The sequence below is a fragment of the Capra hircus genome, chromosome 18 (genome assembly GCF_001704415.2).
Source record: "Capra hircus breed San Clemente chromosome 18, ASM170441v1, whole genome shotgun sequence".
Classification (NCBI taxonomy): Eukaryota; Metazoa; Chordata; class Mammalia; order Artiodactyla; family Bovidae; genus Capra; species Capra hircus.
Genome location: NC_030825.1, coordinates 66867973 through 66885181, shown reverse-complemented (window position 1 = coordinate 66885181; position 17209 = coordinate 66867973). Strand labels below are relative to the sequence as shown.

At 45.5% G+C, this 17209-nt stretch overlaps 1 protein-coding gene across 1 annotated transcript; it reads left to right on the top strand.

Moving 5' to 3' along the window:
* Positions 1679-16039, top strand: C18H19orf18 (chromosome 18 C19orf18 homolog). Its single transcript, XM_005693028.3, has 6 exons — positions 1679-6527; positions 7112-7150; positions 10168-10251; positions 11094-11196; positions 14811-14977; positions 15701-16039. The coding sequence occupies exons 1-6, from the start codon at positions 6497-6499 to the stop codon at positions 15817-15819; spliced, it is 543 nt and encodes a 180-aa protein (XP_005693085.2). The 5' UTR covers positions 1679-6496; the 3' UTR covers positions 15820-16039.

Here is a 17209-nt window from a genome sequence, read left to right as displayed (position 1 = left end):
TTGGATTTCTCATGTGATTTGTGCAAAGATCATTGAAGAGTCTAGAGTTATCAGCATTATCTCTGTAATAGAACGCAATCTAATGTATCAAGAGTTGTACTGCCAATATATGGGAACTGTATTCTAATACCCAAAGAAATACACTTTGAGTGAACACAGATTCTCTTGATTTAGTGACTCCAGAGTGTTTTGGAAGTCATATACAATATTCCACATGCATCCTGGTAAGTTCTTCTGTAACTATATTACCAAGCCTAGTATTTTTTAAAAAGTATTTCTCTTTAAAATTTTATGTATTCATTTGGCTGTGGCAGGTCTTAGTTGCAGCATGCAGGATCTTGTTTAGTTGTGACGTGTGAGAGCTAGTTCCCTGACCAGGGATCGAACCCAGGCCTCCTGCATTGGGAGCATGGAATCTTAGCCACTGGGCAACTGGACTACTTTAGGAAGTCCCCAGAAAATATTTCTAAAAGGGCCTCCTGGACTTCTAAAGGGTTGTTCTAGAAGGATCCCAGGCTTGTGTTTCCTCCTAGGAGGATTCCCTATCTCCCTACCACCTATCATACAACCTCGTGTGTCCAGGACTCCCAGGTTCCCTCTTACCTCCCTTATTCTCACCAAAACATGGCTCAGTTAATTGCCCTTTTGATAACCCTGCTTCAGTCTTCCCCAGCTCTGAAACCTTCTGGGCCTGGTTGGAAGTCTCCATTCATCCGTTATCTGCTGAAACATGAGTCTCCTTTGCACAGCACCTCTAAGATCCTTGCGGGGAGTGGCTGCTTTCTCACCTACTCTTCTTCACTCACTGTTCGCCCTCCCTTTTGTTGTTCTTTTTGTTCGCCCTCCCTTAGATTGTTCTCCCGCCCTTTTCTCTAAAACAGTTCTCACTCTTGGAACATCAGACTCTCATATCACTCCTGCTTTGTTGCACTCACCTTAGGAATGGTTCACTCGTCTGCAGAGATTTCCACTCTTGGAGTATTACGTCTAAAACCACCCCCATCATACTGCCAGTCCCACTATCCGTGTAGACCTCACAGCTTTTTACCTCTGTGCTAGTGGTTTTGCCTCCCGCCCAGCCTGCAAAGCACTGCCATTGTCATCCCTAGGACCATTCCATTACCGGTGACTAGGACCTGCCCACCATATCTTTTCCTATGCTAGTTGGCTGTTTAATACCAAGATGCCAACAATCCCTTGACTGAAGCTTCCCTCAGGGTTGCTCCCAGCAGATGAGTTTGCTTCCTGTTTCCTGGGTGAATAGGAGCCACCAGCAGAGGCCTTCCACTGCAGGTCTCCACCTCCTCTACCCACTTGCAGTAACATCCGTGCCTTCCCACTGGTGCCTTTATACAAACTACCTGTTGGCGCCAGAGCCTGTTCCATGTCCACTGCCTCAGGACATTGTTCCTGCAAGTTTCCCTTATCTCTTGTATCATCAGGTTTTCTATATATACTGAGTTATCCCCATTGATGTGCAAACATACTTTAAAAAAAGAAAAGAAAACCCTCTAGCTCCTGTATCATTCTCTGTTTTGTTGCAGAAAGCAGAATTTCTCAAAGGTGGTCTCTTCTTGCTGTCTTCATTTCCCTTCCATGCTTTCTTCTGCTCAGCCATTCAGTTGTGTCTGTCTCTTTGTGAACACATGGACTGTTGTCCACCAGGCTCCTCTGTCCATGGAATTTCCCAGGCAAGAATACTGGAGTGGGTTGTCATTTCCTCCTCCAGGGGATCTTCCCGATCCAGGGATTGAACTGATATCTCCTGGGTCTCCTGCATTGGCAGGCAAATTCTTTACCCCTGAGGCACTGGGGAAGCCATTCTTTCTTGAACTCACTCCAAAACCTACCTTGCTGCCAGATGTCCTCCACATTGCTAAATCCAGTGGTCAGTTCTGTTTTCTTCCTTGACTTGAGCAGCAGCATCTCAAATTCTCAGGTGATGGGTCATTTCCTCCCTGAAACACGTTCACCTGGCTTTCGGGGCTCGACCCCTGCCCCTCTGGCCTGCATTTCAGGTCCCTTTGCTGTCTCCTCCCCACTTCCCGTCTGCTCACACTACCTAGACCTCATCCAGTCTTGAGGCTCTTTAAACACCACAGGTATGCTGTTGAATCTCCCTTTATGTCTACAGTTTGGTGAGTTTTGAAAAAAATGTCCATATCCTTGTAACCACCACTACAGTAAGACTAGAGAATTTTTCCCCTTCTCCAAAAAGTTAGTTCCCCATGTCTCTGTTGCACAGTTAATCCCCACCACAACCCTAAGTCCTGGGCAGCCACATGTCTGTTTTGTGAATATATATTAGAATTGTCTTTTAGAGTTTTATAAAGGGAGAGTTGTACAGTGTTCCATTTGGATCCTACCTTTTGTATCCAGATACTTCTGCTCAGCATGATTTTGAAGGCTCCTCCACGTTGTACCGTGTGTCAGTAGCTTGCTTTCCGTCACGTGGATGAGCCACAGTAGTCATTCTGTTCGCCTGTAGATGGACATTACCTTGAGCCCAGCTCTGGGCCAGTGTGAATGCAGCTGCTCTGGATGTTCTTTTCCAGTGTTTTTGTGTGTGCAGGCTTTCATTTATCTTGGATGAAAAGCTAGCAGTGGAATAGCTGAGTTGTATGGTAAGTATATGTTTAACTTCATAAGCTACTTCTATGGGCCTTTTCATCTGATGTTTTTATTCTGTTTTACATTCTGGGAAATTTCTCTCTTCTTTTTTTAAGATTTCATCTATGTATTTAAATTTTCTCTTTTTAAGACTTCTCTTATTAATACTTAGATGTTAGCATGCCTGTGTCTGTTGTCAGTATGTCTTCCCTTTGCTTTCATGTTCTCTGATTCCTTTTTCTTTCCTCTGGACATCTCCTGTGCGCTGTGCTAGTTTGCTAATTTGTTTCTCAGCTGTCTGTTTGCTACTTATTTCCTCTAATGTCTCTTCATTTCAACAGCTGGTTTACATAGCCAATATTTCTTCTTGGTTGTCTTTTGTATGTTATTAGTCTCATTCCCTATTGTTAATGTCTTGCCTTATCTCTCTAAAAGCATGTGACTACTTTAAAAGTCTGGTCCATCTGTCTGATGCGTGTGCCTCTGATAGGATGTGCAACCCAGTGTGCTGGTCTTCTTTTGGAAACAAGTATGCGTGGAAAATTGCTTACCTCCTTGGCCAGTGAGCACATTTATTTCTCTTGTTTCCATCAGTGACGTGTTTTTTGCGTGCATGGGATGGGATCAGAGCCTGGTCCCTGTGAACCCCAGTGAGTTCAGGGTTGTGAGGATGGATCCTGGGATGGGGAGGTTAAGGCACCAGAAAGCTATTCAGTGACTTCTTGCCTCTCAAGGTACCTCTGGATCAGTGACTTCTTGCCTCCCAAGGTAACTCTGAAGTGTGATCTGCCAGCGCAGGGCTTTGTAGAGTCAGGGTGGAAAAACACGTGCCTGGTGTCGTGGAGTCTCTGCCTGTTTCTCAGCTACTCCCGAGCATGAGTTACTGCCCACCCTTGACTCCACCCCTCAGCGACCTGGACCGGGGCCATTCATGGCCGTGTTGATGCTGGACCATGCAGCCAGCACGCTTTCCTCCCTTGCCACATGACCGCCCTGTCTTCACTTGCTGCATTGCACACATCACTACTTGACATCATCTCGTGCGTTTTCTCCTTTCTTACCGTCCACTCTGTCTCCCGATGCCACACGCCAGGCTCTGTGCCCCGTGGGGACCTCATTGGTCCTGGTCTGCCATGTCTGAGGTGCCCAGCATGGCACTCTGGCTCTGGAAGTGCTTGGGACACCAGCAGGTTGTCAGTTCTGCTTCTCGACCTCCTCATCTGGATCTCCTGACCGCAGAGATTGGGGGGGACTGAGGAGGTGCGGCACAGGGAGAAGGGCACTGAGGTCTCAGCAGATGGTCACGAAGCCCTGTATGTGGGAGAAGGCCTGGTCGGAAGGCTCGGCCATATGATGGGGTCCAGGGTGGATATCAAGGAGGCAGTTACAGGAATTGGTCAGAATTACCAATATCCTTTTAAATGTGTGGGAACTGAATGACACTTTTAAGAAAATGACCATTATCAAAATGTGTAATTTCTCAATTTGAAGAATAAATGTTTAAATGCTTAAAAAAAAAAAAAAAGCAATTAACTCAGAAGCAACAAGGCAGCCTTGCCTTGTGGACAGAGGAGAGAAGGGCCCAGGAATGTGTGCAGTGCTGGGCACTCCCAGCAACACAGTCTTCAGTCAGGAGAGCCAGGGCTCATGCCAGCCTCCCCACAGAAGCTGTTCTTCCTGCCCAGACAGTGAGTGCCCTCCCTTGCGATGTCACAAAGACGAACCCCTCTGCAGGTGGAGCGAGTGTGGTGGTTACGGGCAGCGCCCTGCTCAAGGTGGGTCCTCACAGTGGAAGGAACTGGTGGAGGGTCTGGAGAAGTACTTGTGTCCCAAAGAAGGAGGGTCCCAGTGGAGAAATGGGGGCCCTGATGAGATTTTCCAGCCAGAGACCACTAGGTTTGGTCTTGTTCCCCAAGCTTCTTATCCTGATGGTTACTTGGGCGCATCTTACAAATACAGGCCCCTTCCCCCGGCCCCAGAAATAATGTATTTTCAACCAGGGTTCTGGAGGTTCTTGTCCTCCTGGGAGCAGATGTCTAGTGGGACATGACATGGTTTATACCTCACAGGGGAAGAAGACAGCTTAGCTTGAGGTCACTGTGGGTCCACTTTGGGCAGGACCCAAGCAAAGTGCTGGGGACTTGTAACTTGGCCCCATGTAGTCACGACAGCATAGAGGAGGGTGGTGGCCTTGGCTTCATCTTCCCTAGAGGGGCCACGCAAAGGGGTCTGGGATACAGGGGGTGCGAAACCTGGAGATACGGGGTGATGGTGTAGAACTTTACCTCTAGGCTTCCAGAAAACACACAGTTAATTCCGTCCAACCTTTTGTGTTCCGGGAAACCTGGACCACGAGCCAGGTGTTCACAGACCTAGGGGAAGGACTGGGCAAGTGAGCACGGGGAGATCGATGCCCCAGGCCAGCTCCAAGGACAGCAGTGTCCCTAGGGACCTTGACAGTCCCAAGTCCAGTCTAAACAGTGCCCCCAGGCAGGCCAACAGGAAGCTCAAAAGAGACGGGTTTGATCAGAGGCAGTTGTGAGACTGGGATTCAGAGAGCATGGGAGCCGCATCCTTACCAGGCTCGTCCCAGGGGCACAGCAGAATGGGGGGAAGACAGGTTGGCTGTTGAAAGAACAGAGCAAGGCCCTCTTGACAGTCCACAGCAGGAGGAGGTCTTGGGGGGCGGGGTCCTAGCCTTGTCACCCCCCAGACATTTAGGAGGGGCAGCTGCCCTCTGGGCTGCAGCACAGGTGGAGTCGGCTCCTGGTCCTCGGGGCTCTGTAAGCATCAAGAGGCGACCAGTCTGTTCTTATTACCATTGGTGGCAGGGATGAAAGCCTGTTTCATGTATCATGTGAACTACTGGATGGGCAGAGGACAAGTCCAGGGGACAGCTGTCTACACCATCTCATTGTTCAATCCCCTTTCTACATGCTGAGATGATTCAATTAATCTCTCCCTTAAAGAAACTTTTGGAGACAGCCACTTGGGTCTAGGCTTTCTGGATGGTACCCCAGAGGTTGGAGGTGTACCAAATTGCTTTTTTTCAAAGATTACACTCTCACATTTTACATCCAGAACTGATGCTCAGGGCCCACCCTGTTTTTGAGCTTTGTGTGGATTGCATTATTGAGCCGTCACTGTTACCCTGTGAAGTGGGTATTCTTTCCTCCTCCTATTTTACCGATGAAGAAACTGAAGCTCAGAGGGGTTAAGTAACTTGATGAAGCTCAAACATCTAGGAAGCTGGGGTAAGCATTAGAATGGGCCTACAGAGCCCTGCCGTCTCCTCTGTTTGGTTCTTGTGAGGTGTCGCATTGAATTATAATTGATTCCCTTCTGTCTCCTAAAGAGTCAGGACACTCTGAGGGTCTTACTCACCCCCAGCACACCCTCTCATTCTGTTAGTCTCCCCATTGGCTGACTCGGTTCCATCAAAGAATTCCGTGTGGCGACGTGAGCTGACCTCATACTGGTGGCTCCCAGTCAGAACTGGGACATTCTGTAGGGAGAAGAGCTCCTTAGTTTCTCAGAAATGCAGGGCAGATGGTGGACAACAGCTAAATACTTCCTTTCACCCACACGATAACAAACCAGCAGTTTTGGAATGATGGACAAGGTTCAAAGTTCTTTTGCTGTTTTATTTTTGTTTTTAATAGAGTGCCCACTTCATCTGTGTGTGCCTTATGCAGGTGAGTTCAAACCACTTGGACAAACCACAGGCTGAATGGGTTGCCTCCACCAATGCTTTCACTCATTTCAGGGGAAGTAAAAAGGGGTGATTCCACATCACTGCTGTAGGTTTTCTTTTCCAGATCATTTTCCCTTAGAAAGACAGCCAAATGTCACCAAACAGCCCATACAGTTCGGTAAGCAGTTTCATATGGTCCATGGAGCTATCCCCAAGCCCAGAGGTGAGTCATTGTGACTGCTCGGTCAGTGAAGTGGGGATCGTACTCTGTAGTCCTCCCAGCTGCTAGTCAGTGTGTCTTTTCTTCTGTATTGTTAGTAGCGGGATCCATAAAATAATAAGACCAGATAGACTTTGATTGGAAACTGGGTCCTGTGTTCTCTCTCTGAGCTGGGTGATGGCAGAGCTCTCACTGTCGGGCCCTCCCAGCACCGCCTCTCTGAGCTGATGACAGCACCGCACCCTTCAGCTCTGCACCAAGTTTGCCTAGGTTCTCTGCTCGGGAGGAGGGTTCCCAGCTTGCACGACTGCAGAAGCAGACCAGGACCCAAATGCACTGTGTTGCCAACAGTCCATATGCACCAGAGGAAACACTGGCTCCGAGCAGAGCACCATGCTTTTGCAGACTAAGCCCCATGAATCTACTCGGCATTGGAGTAAACTTGCTAAGAACATTTACTATCTCAGCAATTAATATTTGGAAACGACATGTCATGCCCGTTCATCCAATACCAAGTTATATTGTAATTTTCCTAAATGTATCCTAAACCTCTCTCTCCTCTCTGGTCCCCTTCGATGGCCATCTAGCTCTGCGTGCCACGCCCATGCAGCCCCCAGCGAGCACTGGTAAGTCGGGATTTGGGAGTGCACGTGGGATCCATAAATATCTGCAGAGCTCTTGTGTCGTATGGCTCCTCCAGGAGGGCGTCCCATGACACTCATAACTAACCTGTGCAGCTCCCCCCACGGCCCGTGCAAATTAGAAAAAGGCACCCCTTGCCCCCATGGCTGGGTTAGTAACCATGTTGCTAGGGACCGATTAGAAAATAGCACAGATGTCTAAGTGTCAGGAAATACAGGAAAAAAAAAAAAACACCACAATTAATATATCTGTCCATCCCAAAGACATTCTTTATTACTCCTCCTAAAGCTCAGCCATGGGCTTCCCAGGCGGCTCAGTGTAAAGAACCTGCCAATGTAGGAGACATAAGAGACGCACGTTTGATCCCTGGGTTGGGGAGATACCCTGGAGGAGGGCATGGCAACCCACTCCAGTATTCTTGGATAGAGAATCCCATGGACAGAGGAGCCTGGCTGGCTGCAGTCCATGGGGTCGCAAAGAGTTGGACATGACTGAGCAACTGAGCGCGCATTCACGTGTACAAAGCTCAGCTGTAGTATTTTATTTCCCCATTCACTTCACCACCACCAAAGTCCAGAAAAGGAATCTGGATCAAAGTGTTAGCAGGCCCACATTCTAGTCTTATCTTGACACTAACTATCAACACTAACCTCTTGTGAGGTGGCCCTAGAGGTTCGCTGAGACCTCTGCCATCCCTGAGCTTTCAGTCTCAAGTGTAATTTCTGATAGAGACAGAAGACGAAATTGTTTGTCTAGTTGGATCCCTGGAGACTCCAATTTTCTCTTGTAACTCTCAGCTCTCGGTTACAAGGAAAGATGCCTATCTCATAAAAAGGAAAGTACACCTTGAAAATACACTCTAATTCCAGTTTTCAGCTATCATGTTGAAAGTGGGCAAAATATCTCATAATAAACTGTATTGGCAAAGGAGTAGGGAAATCTAATGTCCTGTCTTGTGTGTAAGCCAGGAATAAGTGCAGTTTCTACAGAGGGCAATTTGGGAGTTCTTGTGAGAAGAATGCATTCACTTTTTGACCCACACTTTTGAAATACACCCAGGATTTGTTTTAATCAGGTATGATAAGACCCACAGACTCGGAAATGATCATCGTGAAGGAGGAAGGTTATACACACAGAATTGTGGAAGCAGCAGGCAGGGCACACCATGCCAGGCCATGGGGGGAAGGACCAGCCCTGTTAGGAGGCAGGGGGCAGAAAGAGGGAGCATGACCCAGAGCTGCTGTTGAGCGCCTGGGGGGAGGGATGCGTGAGGCAGGGCAGGCGCATGGGGCAGCCTCAGCGTTGCATCTGTTGTCATTCAGCCGCTCAGTGTATCTGACTGTTTGCGACCCCACGCACTGCAGCACGCCAGGCCTCCCTGTCCCTCACTATCTCCCAGTGTTTGCTCAGACTCATGTCCATCGAGTCAGTGATGCCATCCAACCACCTCATCCTCTACCACCCCCTTCTGCTCCCCTATCACCCCCTTCTCCTCCCACCTTCAATCAGTCCCAGTATCAGGGTCTTTTCCAGTGAGTCAGCTCTTCTCATCAAGTGGCCAGAGTATTGGAACTTTAGCTTCAGCATCTGTCCTTCCAATGAATATTCAGGATTGATCTCCTTTAGGATCGACTAGTGTTGAATAGTTTGAATAATTTTGGCGGGCTCTGGGCTACAGGAGTGGCTATAAAAAATAGTATACCCAGCCTTCTGTTTCTAGGAAATTTTATTTAAAGTATGCTGGTCCATTTTCCTAGTCCACTTACCCTCCCCCTTTGCTTGGTGACTTTCTCCTCCGTTTTTCTCGTTCCACAAACACCCCCACCATGTCTACCCCAGCCTTGCTCTTAGAGGATGACCTGGTTCCCACCATCACTGGCAAAGCACAAGCACTTGAGCGAGCGTCTGCATCGCCCTAACTAGCAGTTGAATAACACTTTCTCATCTTTCCTCCGGGCCAAGTCAAGGCTGACCCTTCACCTGTGCACCAGCTTCCGTCCCCTCAGGCCAACTCGGGACACTGGTCGCTTCTTTCTCCCTTTCCAGTAGCATCGCAATTTAAAGTGTCGTCCCTGTGCTCATGAGATCACGATGTCAATTTTCCTGTGTTAAAAAGCAAAACCTGTCTCCCCATCCCTCAGCCCCTTCTGGGAGATGCCTTCATTTCTCTTCCCACCATGGCAGCAAAACTCTTCAGGAAATTTTCAAAACTGCTGCTCTATGTAATCCCTTTCCTTCTGTTCTCTCGCGAACCTCTGTCAGTCATGCACATGGGTAGCACCACTTCTGACTAGGTCTCTAATGACCTTCGCATTGCCAAATCCAACGACCAGTTTTCAGTAGTCATGGTTTTGAAACCATCTGTAACCCATATCCCCCACATCAGTATTTCATTATGAAAACCTGAAAATGTACAGAAAAATCGAGAGAATCATTAAATGAACATCTACATATTCATTGGAAGGACTGATGCTGAAGCTGAACCTCCAATACTTTGGCCACCTGATGCGAAGAACTGACTCATTTAAAAAGACCCTGATGCTAGGAAAGATTGAAGATGGGAGGAGACGGGGACAGCAGAGCATGAGATGGTTGGATGGCATCACCGATTCAACGGGCATACGTTTGAGTAAGCTCTGGGGGTTGGTGATGGACAGGGAATCTTGGCGTGCAGTGGTCCATGAGGTTGCAAAGAGTCGGACATGACTGAGCATGTGAACTGAACTGAACTGAAAGCGTAAGCATTTAATCTGAGAGCATTTCCATAGTCCAGGTTCTTTTCTTCATGTCAAGCTGACTTCACGTTGAGGTGCCAGTCTCAAAGAGTTTCTCCGCTCAGTTGTTGAGCCAGAGAAGGGAAAGAAAGTGAGGGAGCGCTCCGTGTGAGACGAGGAGGCAACTCAGTTTGTCAGATTTTACGAATGGTTGAGTAATGTACTTAGTCAGTTGCGCCTTTGTTCAGCTTGTACCCATAGTAGCTGTTTGTTTATTTTCATTTCAGATGATGAGAAGAATGAGCCTGCAAGGACCACCCTTGGTTTTATAGCATATTCAATGGGCCTAAACACCAATCCCTGGAATGCAGGTTTGTGGGATTAGATCTTGAATTGCCCTGTAATATCCTATTTTATTTAAAAACAGCACTGTACAACCTAAGACCATCCGGCAACACTTGAGTTGTAAAACTAAGGCCGCTCTCCTTTCAACTATATCAGTGGCAGTCTCTGCTATACTTCAGGGACCAGTCTCATAAGAAATGGCTTTGGCCGAAGACAGGAAACAGATGAAAAAAAGGAGTCAGGGTTTAGGTGGGAATTCAAATTATACTTGTTCACACAGGCTGTGCAATCTAGCTTGCATGGTTTTCTTGTAAATTAAGAATTTTTATTTTTAATGTTATTTCTGATTTTCTCTCCCATTCCCCTAAAACAATATGATTAACAAATATATTAACTGATATGTGTGTGTGTGCTAAGTCGTTTCAGTTGTGTCTAATTCTATGAGACCCTGTGGACTGTAGCCTGCCAGGCTTCTCTGTGCATGGCATTCTCCAGGCAAGAATATTGGAGTGGGTTGTCATGCCCTCCTCCAGGGTATCTTCCTGATCCAAGGACTGAACCCGAGTTTATGTCTCCTACATTGCCAGGTGGGTGCTTTACCACTAGCACCACCTACGAAAGTTGCTCAGTCGTGTCTGACTCTTTGCGACCCCATGGACTATGCAGCCCATGGAATTCTCCAGGCCAGAATACTGGAGTGGGTAGCCTTTCCCTTCTCCAGGGGATCTTCCCAGCCCAGGAACTGAACCAGGGTCTCCTGTATTACAGGTGGATTTTTTACCAACTGAGCTCTCAGGGAAGCCCTAATAACTGATGGTCACAGCTAAAAATGAGATTTTATAAAAACTTCTTTTCTTTCTGTTTTTAGCATGGATTCCTCATAGACCTGCTCTTGTTAAAGTAATTACAGTTGCGTGCATAGCCCTCACTATTGCCCTGATATTTGGGACCACTATTGCCTACGTGATATAGTAAGTCTATGCTAAACAATCTTACCATCCTTTAGTAAGACATACAGGTAACTAGATTATTTCATGGTAGTGATGTTAATAATGGTGATGATGTTGATAATTCTTATAATCACTGAATAATTATAGTCACTATAAATTTTCTGTGTTTTTCAGAATATGGCCTATATTCTTGGTGGATCATGACATAAATGAAAAATATAAAAAGAAACATGGCAAAAACTTTTAAAAAATGTATGAATAAATAACAAAAATAAACAGGACAGAATGAATACAATTTAATAGAATAGAAATGCTGATTTTCAACTTTTCAGACTCAAGATTGTGAAGTAAAACTTATCTCTTACTGTGGTTCATGATAAAAAAGTGTTCTGAGATGCTGGCATCCTCTCACAATGTGATTTTCTAGAGTGAACCTGATGCTTTGGAAAAAAATCTTAATAGCGCAAAGCAGAAAAGTGACCACTGTCTCTTTCACTAGAAACTTATCATCAATGTGGTTGGGGTGATAGTAGCATTTAGGGAAGACACTTCATCTTGTTCACACAAATAAAGCTTGTGGCGAAGCTCAGTTTATGTGATCATTTTGAAATTAGTATCAGACAAAAGCAAGGCCCTCTGTGACATCATGTGACTGTGATCAGGAGCAGCATGTTGATCCCTATTCTAGGATTTAGTTCCAGGATTCCATTATATCCTATCAGAAACATCTTGAGGAAGTACTAAATTCTTCGTTAGGATTAAGTGTGCACATGGGAAATACATTGCCATGTATGGAATATCTTTTAAGGTAACCATATTAGGACTACCTTGAAGTACGTCAAATGAAGGTAAAATTAAAGGTGACATTGAAGAGATTTTGCTAATGAGTGAGTGTCACCAGCATGTTTGGTTCTGGATTTTCTAATCTGACAATCTCCTGTGACTCAATTTCAGTTCAGTTCAGTTCAGTCGCTCAGTCGTGTCCGACTCTTTGTGACCCCATGATTCACAGCACACCAGGCCTCCCTGTCTATCACCAACTCCCACAGTTCACTCAGACTTATGTCCATCGAGTCCATGATGCCATCCAGCCATCTCATCCTCTGTCGTTCCCTTCTCCTCCTGCCCCCAATCCCTCCCAGCATCAGGGTCTTTTACAATGAGTCAGTTCTTCGCGTGAGGTGGCCAAAGTACTGGAGTTTCAGTTTCAGCATCATTCCTTCCAAAGAAATCCCAGGGCTTATCTCCTTCAGAATGGACTGGCTGGATCTCCTTGCCATCCAAGGGACTCCAGAGTCTTCTCCAGCACCACAGTTCAAAAGCATCAATTCTTTGGTGCTCAGCCTTCTTCACAGTCCAACTCTCACATCCATACATGACCACAGGAAAAACCATAGCCTTGACTAGATGGACCTTTGTTGGCAAAGCAATGTCTCTGCTTTTCAATATGCTATCTAGGTTGATCATAACTTTTCTTCCAAGGAGCAAGCGTCTTTTAATTTCATGGCTGCAATCACCATCTGCAGTAATTTTGGAGCCCCCAAAATACTCTGACACTGTTTCCACTGTTTCCCCACCTATTTCCCATGAAGTGATGGGACCGGATGCCAATTTGTGGAACTTCAATTTCAGTTTATTTCAGTAGTATAGACAAAGATGCTAACAGATATGAAGATCCCTGAAATAACTCACTAAAGCATCTCATCCTGAACTCTAGTGACCAATTAAGTTACTGAGCTAGTGTCAACATTTACAGCTTTTAAGTCTGTGTTACCCAAAGTGACATTTTAAAACCTGAGGCAAAAGGAAACATATGAGCCCCAGAGTGCATGTTTGTATGTAATTTTTAGCCATTGATTTTCTGCAGAAGTGTATTTTGGGTATATGTCGATGAGGGGCTTCCCTGCTGGTCCAGTGGCTGAGACTCTGTGCTCCCAATGCAGGGGACCCGAGCTCTATCCCTGGTCAAGGAACTAGATCCCACAAGCCACAGCTAAGAGTTCACATGCCACGACTAAACATCCTACGTGCCGCAGTGAAGACCCAGTGCAGCCAAATAAAATAAATAAGTCAATATAAAAACTGAAAATATATTAGTGAGTTTTATTTCATTTAAACCAGGAAAGTAAAATTATAATAAATTTTGTTTCTGGTATAAATTATTTAAACTTAAAATAATGCTATGAGTTTTCAATATAGGACTTTTCAATTTTTAAAATATATTCTCAACTACTTTAATGTTTTAGAAAAGAAGAACCATAAAATAATACATAAAAGCGTGTATATAGAGACTCAATGTTTTCCCTTTTGACTGAGGCTCTCATGCAGTTCATCACAGTGCTGATGGAGCTTGTTTTTTAAATTTTGATATTTGGTTTATTATGGATTTTTCCAGTTTTTTTCCTTTTTTTTTTTTTTACCTATATTGCATTGCTTGTGGGATCTTAGTTCCCCAACCAGGGATTGAACCTGGGCCCTTGGCGGTGGAAACACCGAGTCCCAACCACTGGACGGCCAGGGAATTCACTCATTTCAGTTTTTAAAAATATTAAGTCAAAATATTTATCATCATTACTGAGTTTTTTGGCACCCTTTAAAAATTGCACATGAAGTGAGCACCTCATTCTCCTCACCCAAATCCTGTTCCTGTCCCAGTTTCCTGATTATCTGCAGTAGTATTTACAGTCAGATCAGTTCTTCTGCTGCACAGCGTGATTCTGAACCACTTCCTCCATCTCAGCTCCTTAGAAAACAATTAAGCGAACCCTGAAATGATTTATCATTACAGGCAGTTTTAGTTGCTTAGCTGTGTCCAACTTCGCAACCCCATGGACTGTATCCTGCAGGGCTCCCCTGTCCGTGGAATTCTCCAGGCAAGAACACTGGAGTGTGTAGCCATTCCCTTCTCTAGGGGATCTTCCCGACCCAGGGATGTAACCCAGGTCTCCTACATTACAGCCAGATTCTTTGCCATCTGAGCCACCCCGGAAGCCCATTATTACATGAGTCAAACATAATTAAGGTATGTATGTTACAAAAAATTAAGCACTGTGTTATCCATTTCCACTTCACACAGAAATATCTGTTCAATGACCCACTTCCAAGTTCGGATCTAGGTGAGCAGGACAAGGCGCTCACTCCAGGTGCAAGATTTCAGGCAGTGCCCAACTCGGTAGTCAGGATAAGCAATAATACAGTATTTTCAAAGGCTGAATTAACGCATTCATAACCCCAGGATGAACATTTTAAATACAGGATCAGTAACAGTGCCAGGCCAAAAAAGATTGGAGACTGAGCAAAAGGAAAGAACAACAGTACCTATGCTATCTTTATTTAAAATGTTGACATTTTGTTCAAAGTCTATTTCTGCCTCCCTCCCCATGTATTAGTACCACCATGTACTAGTGACTGCTTTTTAGTCAGAAAATCACAGGACTAAGGATTAAGACCTGATGATTTAGTGTGAAAATTATGCTTTTCAAATTTATCTATTTTGGGAATTCTTTTGGTGGTCCAGTGGTTAAGACTCTGCGCTCCCACTGCAGGGGGCACAGTTTGATCCCTGGTTGGGGAACCAAGATTCTGCAAGCCCCAGGGCACAGCCTTCCCCCCAAATTATGTATTTTGTTCTCCAGTCGACTGGTAGAGGCTGAGGAAAAACAACAACTTGCATCACTTTATAAAAATATCAAGATCCCATCGTTAGGAGATGAAGAGGAATTCTTTGAGGATGAGGGTGAGGACGAGTCCACGTACCTCCTTCCGGAGAATGAGAAGGAACTGGAAAATTTCATTCATTCAGGTAGGGGGTCAACCAGTTTATCTTGTCAGATCGAGTTGCAGGAAAGCTGAGCTGACAATGGTGGTTTGGTTTTCTCAAAAGCAAAGCTAACTGGGAGGTAAGAAAGATGAATATTTCTAGCCACACCTGCAAGAGTGAACAATTCTCAGTTACACAGAGGGGCAAACAGCTGTGTGGTTGCTTGGTTCCTTTTGCAAGGCAATTCCAAGGATTGAAAAGGAGAGTTCAGGAAACAAACCCTTTCCTGGACTAAATATTTCTCTTACGCATACTTATTAATGTTGCATTATTCTCGAGTTTTGAATGCAGACAGTCAGATGCCTTCCTACACCGTCTGCCTCAGCCTGATGTGGAAATGGGATCCAAGCCCACAAAACAGGTTACTACCCCCGGGTCAGAGACCCCTGCTGAGAGTTGCCCACCACCCCTGCCAGTTGCTGTGAGGAGATAACAGCATATATGCTCATGCGGGCGGGCGTACTAAGTTGCTTAAGTTTTAAAAACAAGTATAGTTGATTTACAATATTATACATTTTTAAAACTGGGAATTTACAAAGCTTGAGTACAGAAAGTGGGGAAATAATTTCAAAATGCAGTTTTCCTTATCAGGCAAATAACAGTCGGTATCGCCTGAAAATTCCGTTGTTCCTTCCTTTATTTTCCCATATCGTGCCTCACTTCTCGTCTCCATTTATAATTCCTCCTTTATTGTCTACGCTTTAGTTATTAGATCGAAACGGAGGAAGCATTTTGAAAAGAAGAGGATGAATGCAGCGCAGCACTTAATAAAGGGAGCGAGAGCAGAGGACCCTGTTCACACTGCGGAAGCGGGCAGTCCCTGAACGGGCGAAAGGGAGGGCGGGGACGCGGGGCGCGCAAGCCCGCGGAGGGCCAGCCGCGGGAGGGCAGGTGGCTGAGGACGCGGGCCTGACTTCCTCCTGGAGACCCTTGCGCAGCAGCGCCGCTAGACATGGAGGCAGAAAGTAGGTTCACTTGATGTAGCAGCTCTTGCTTCCTAGCTCTCATAGTTTATGAATAAATCTATCTTAATTGGAAGAGAAATCTGACTTTTAAGTGTGAAAGAGAAATCGTCAGGATTTTCTTTTCTCACTCCTAACCAGTAATTTCTTTGGGCAAGCCTCCCAGACCATGCCAGGGAACCACTTTCATGAAATAAAGCTTCTCCAGTGACATTATCTGTCAATTCCAGTAGCTTGCTTCCATTTTACTATGAGAGTAAGAGTGTCAAAATGAATATGACACTCGATTAAGATACAGTAACCTTTGTTTTTAAGGATCTGGGACCTGGTGAGGGAAATGAGCCTGCAGGCAAAGAGCTGAAAACATTGCCAGATGTATTATAAGCTAGGAGTCACCGAGAGCTGCGGGAAACATGAAGAGAGGCAAGATTTAATCTGAACAGGGCTGTTGATTTGGGAAACAGTCTGATGGTTCCTCCAGAATTAAATATAGAGCCAGTCCATGACCCAGCAACTCCACTCCTAGATATATATCTGAAAGAATTGAAAATACATGTACCTGCACACAAGAGAAAGCTGTACACACACACTCATAGCAGCATTATTCATAAGAGCAAAAAGGTGGAAATACCACTTACGTCCACCAGCTGATAAACAGGCGAACAAAATGTCTCCCTGTACTGTGGGATGTTCAGCTGGACAAAAGGAGTACCGACATGCTCCAACACAGACGATCCTTGAAAACATTATGCATAACTTAAAGAGATTAGACACAAAAGGTCACACATCATATGATCCTGTTTATATGAAATACCCAGACTAGGCAAATCCATAGAGGGTGAAAGTAGATACATGGTTTTAGGTGCTGGGGGTGAGGAGAAAATGGAAAAATGGTTTGCGGGTATGAGTATTCTTTAAAAGGCAATGAAAATTTTTACCAAAACAATTTAGTGTAAATGGACAAGGCTGGTGCCAAACCCAAGTTCAGCTGCTCACTGCTGCAAAGGCCAGTACTCAAGACACAAGTGTTATATTTGATCTACAATATTACAGTAATTTCTGCTGTACAGCAAAGTGACTCATATATGGATTTAAGTTGGGCCACTGCAATGGAAGTGCCGAGTCCTGACCACTGGACCACCAGGGAACTCCCTGGACTATTTTTTATCAGGCATCGAGGATATGAGAAGAGCGTAAATCATCTCAGGCAGACACGTCCTAGCAAAAACCAGGGTGGCAGGCAGAAGTCTGA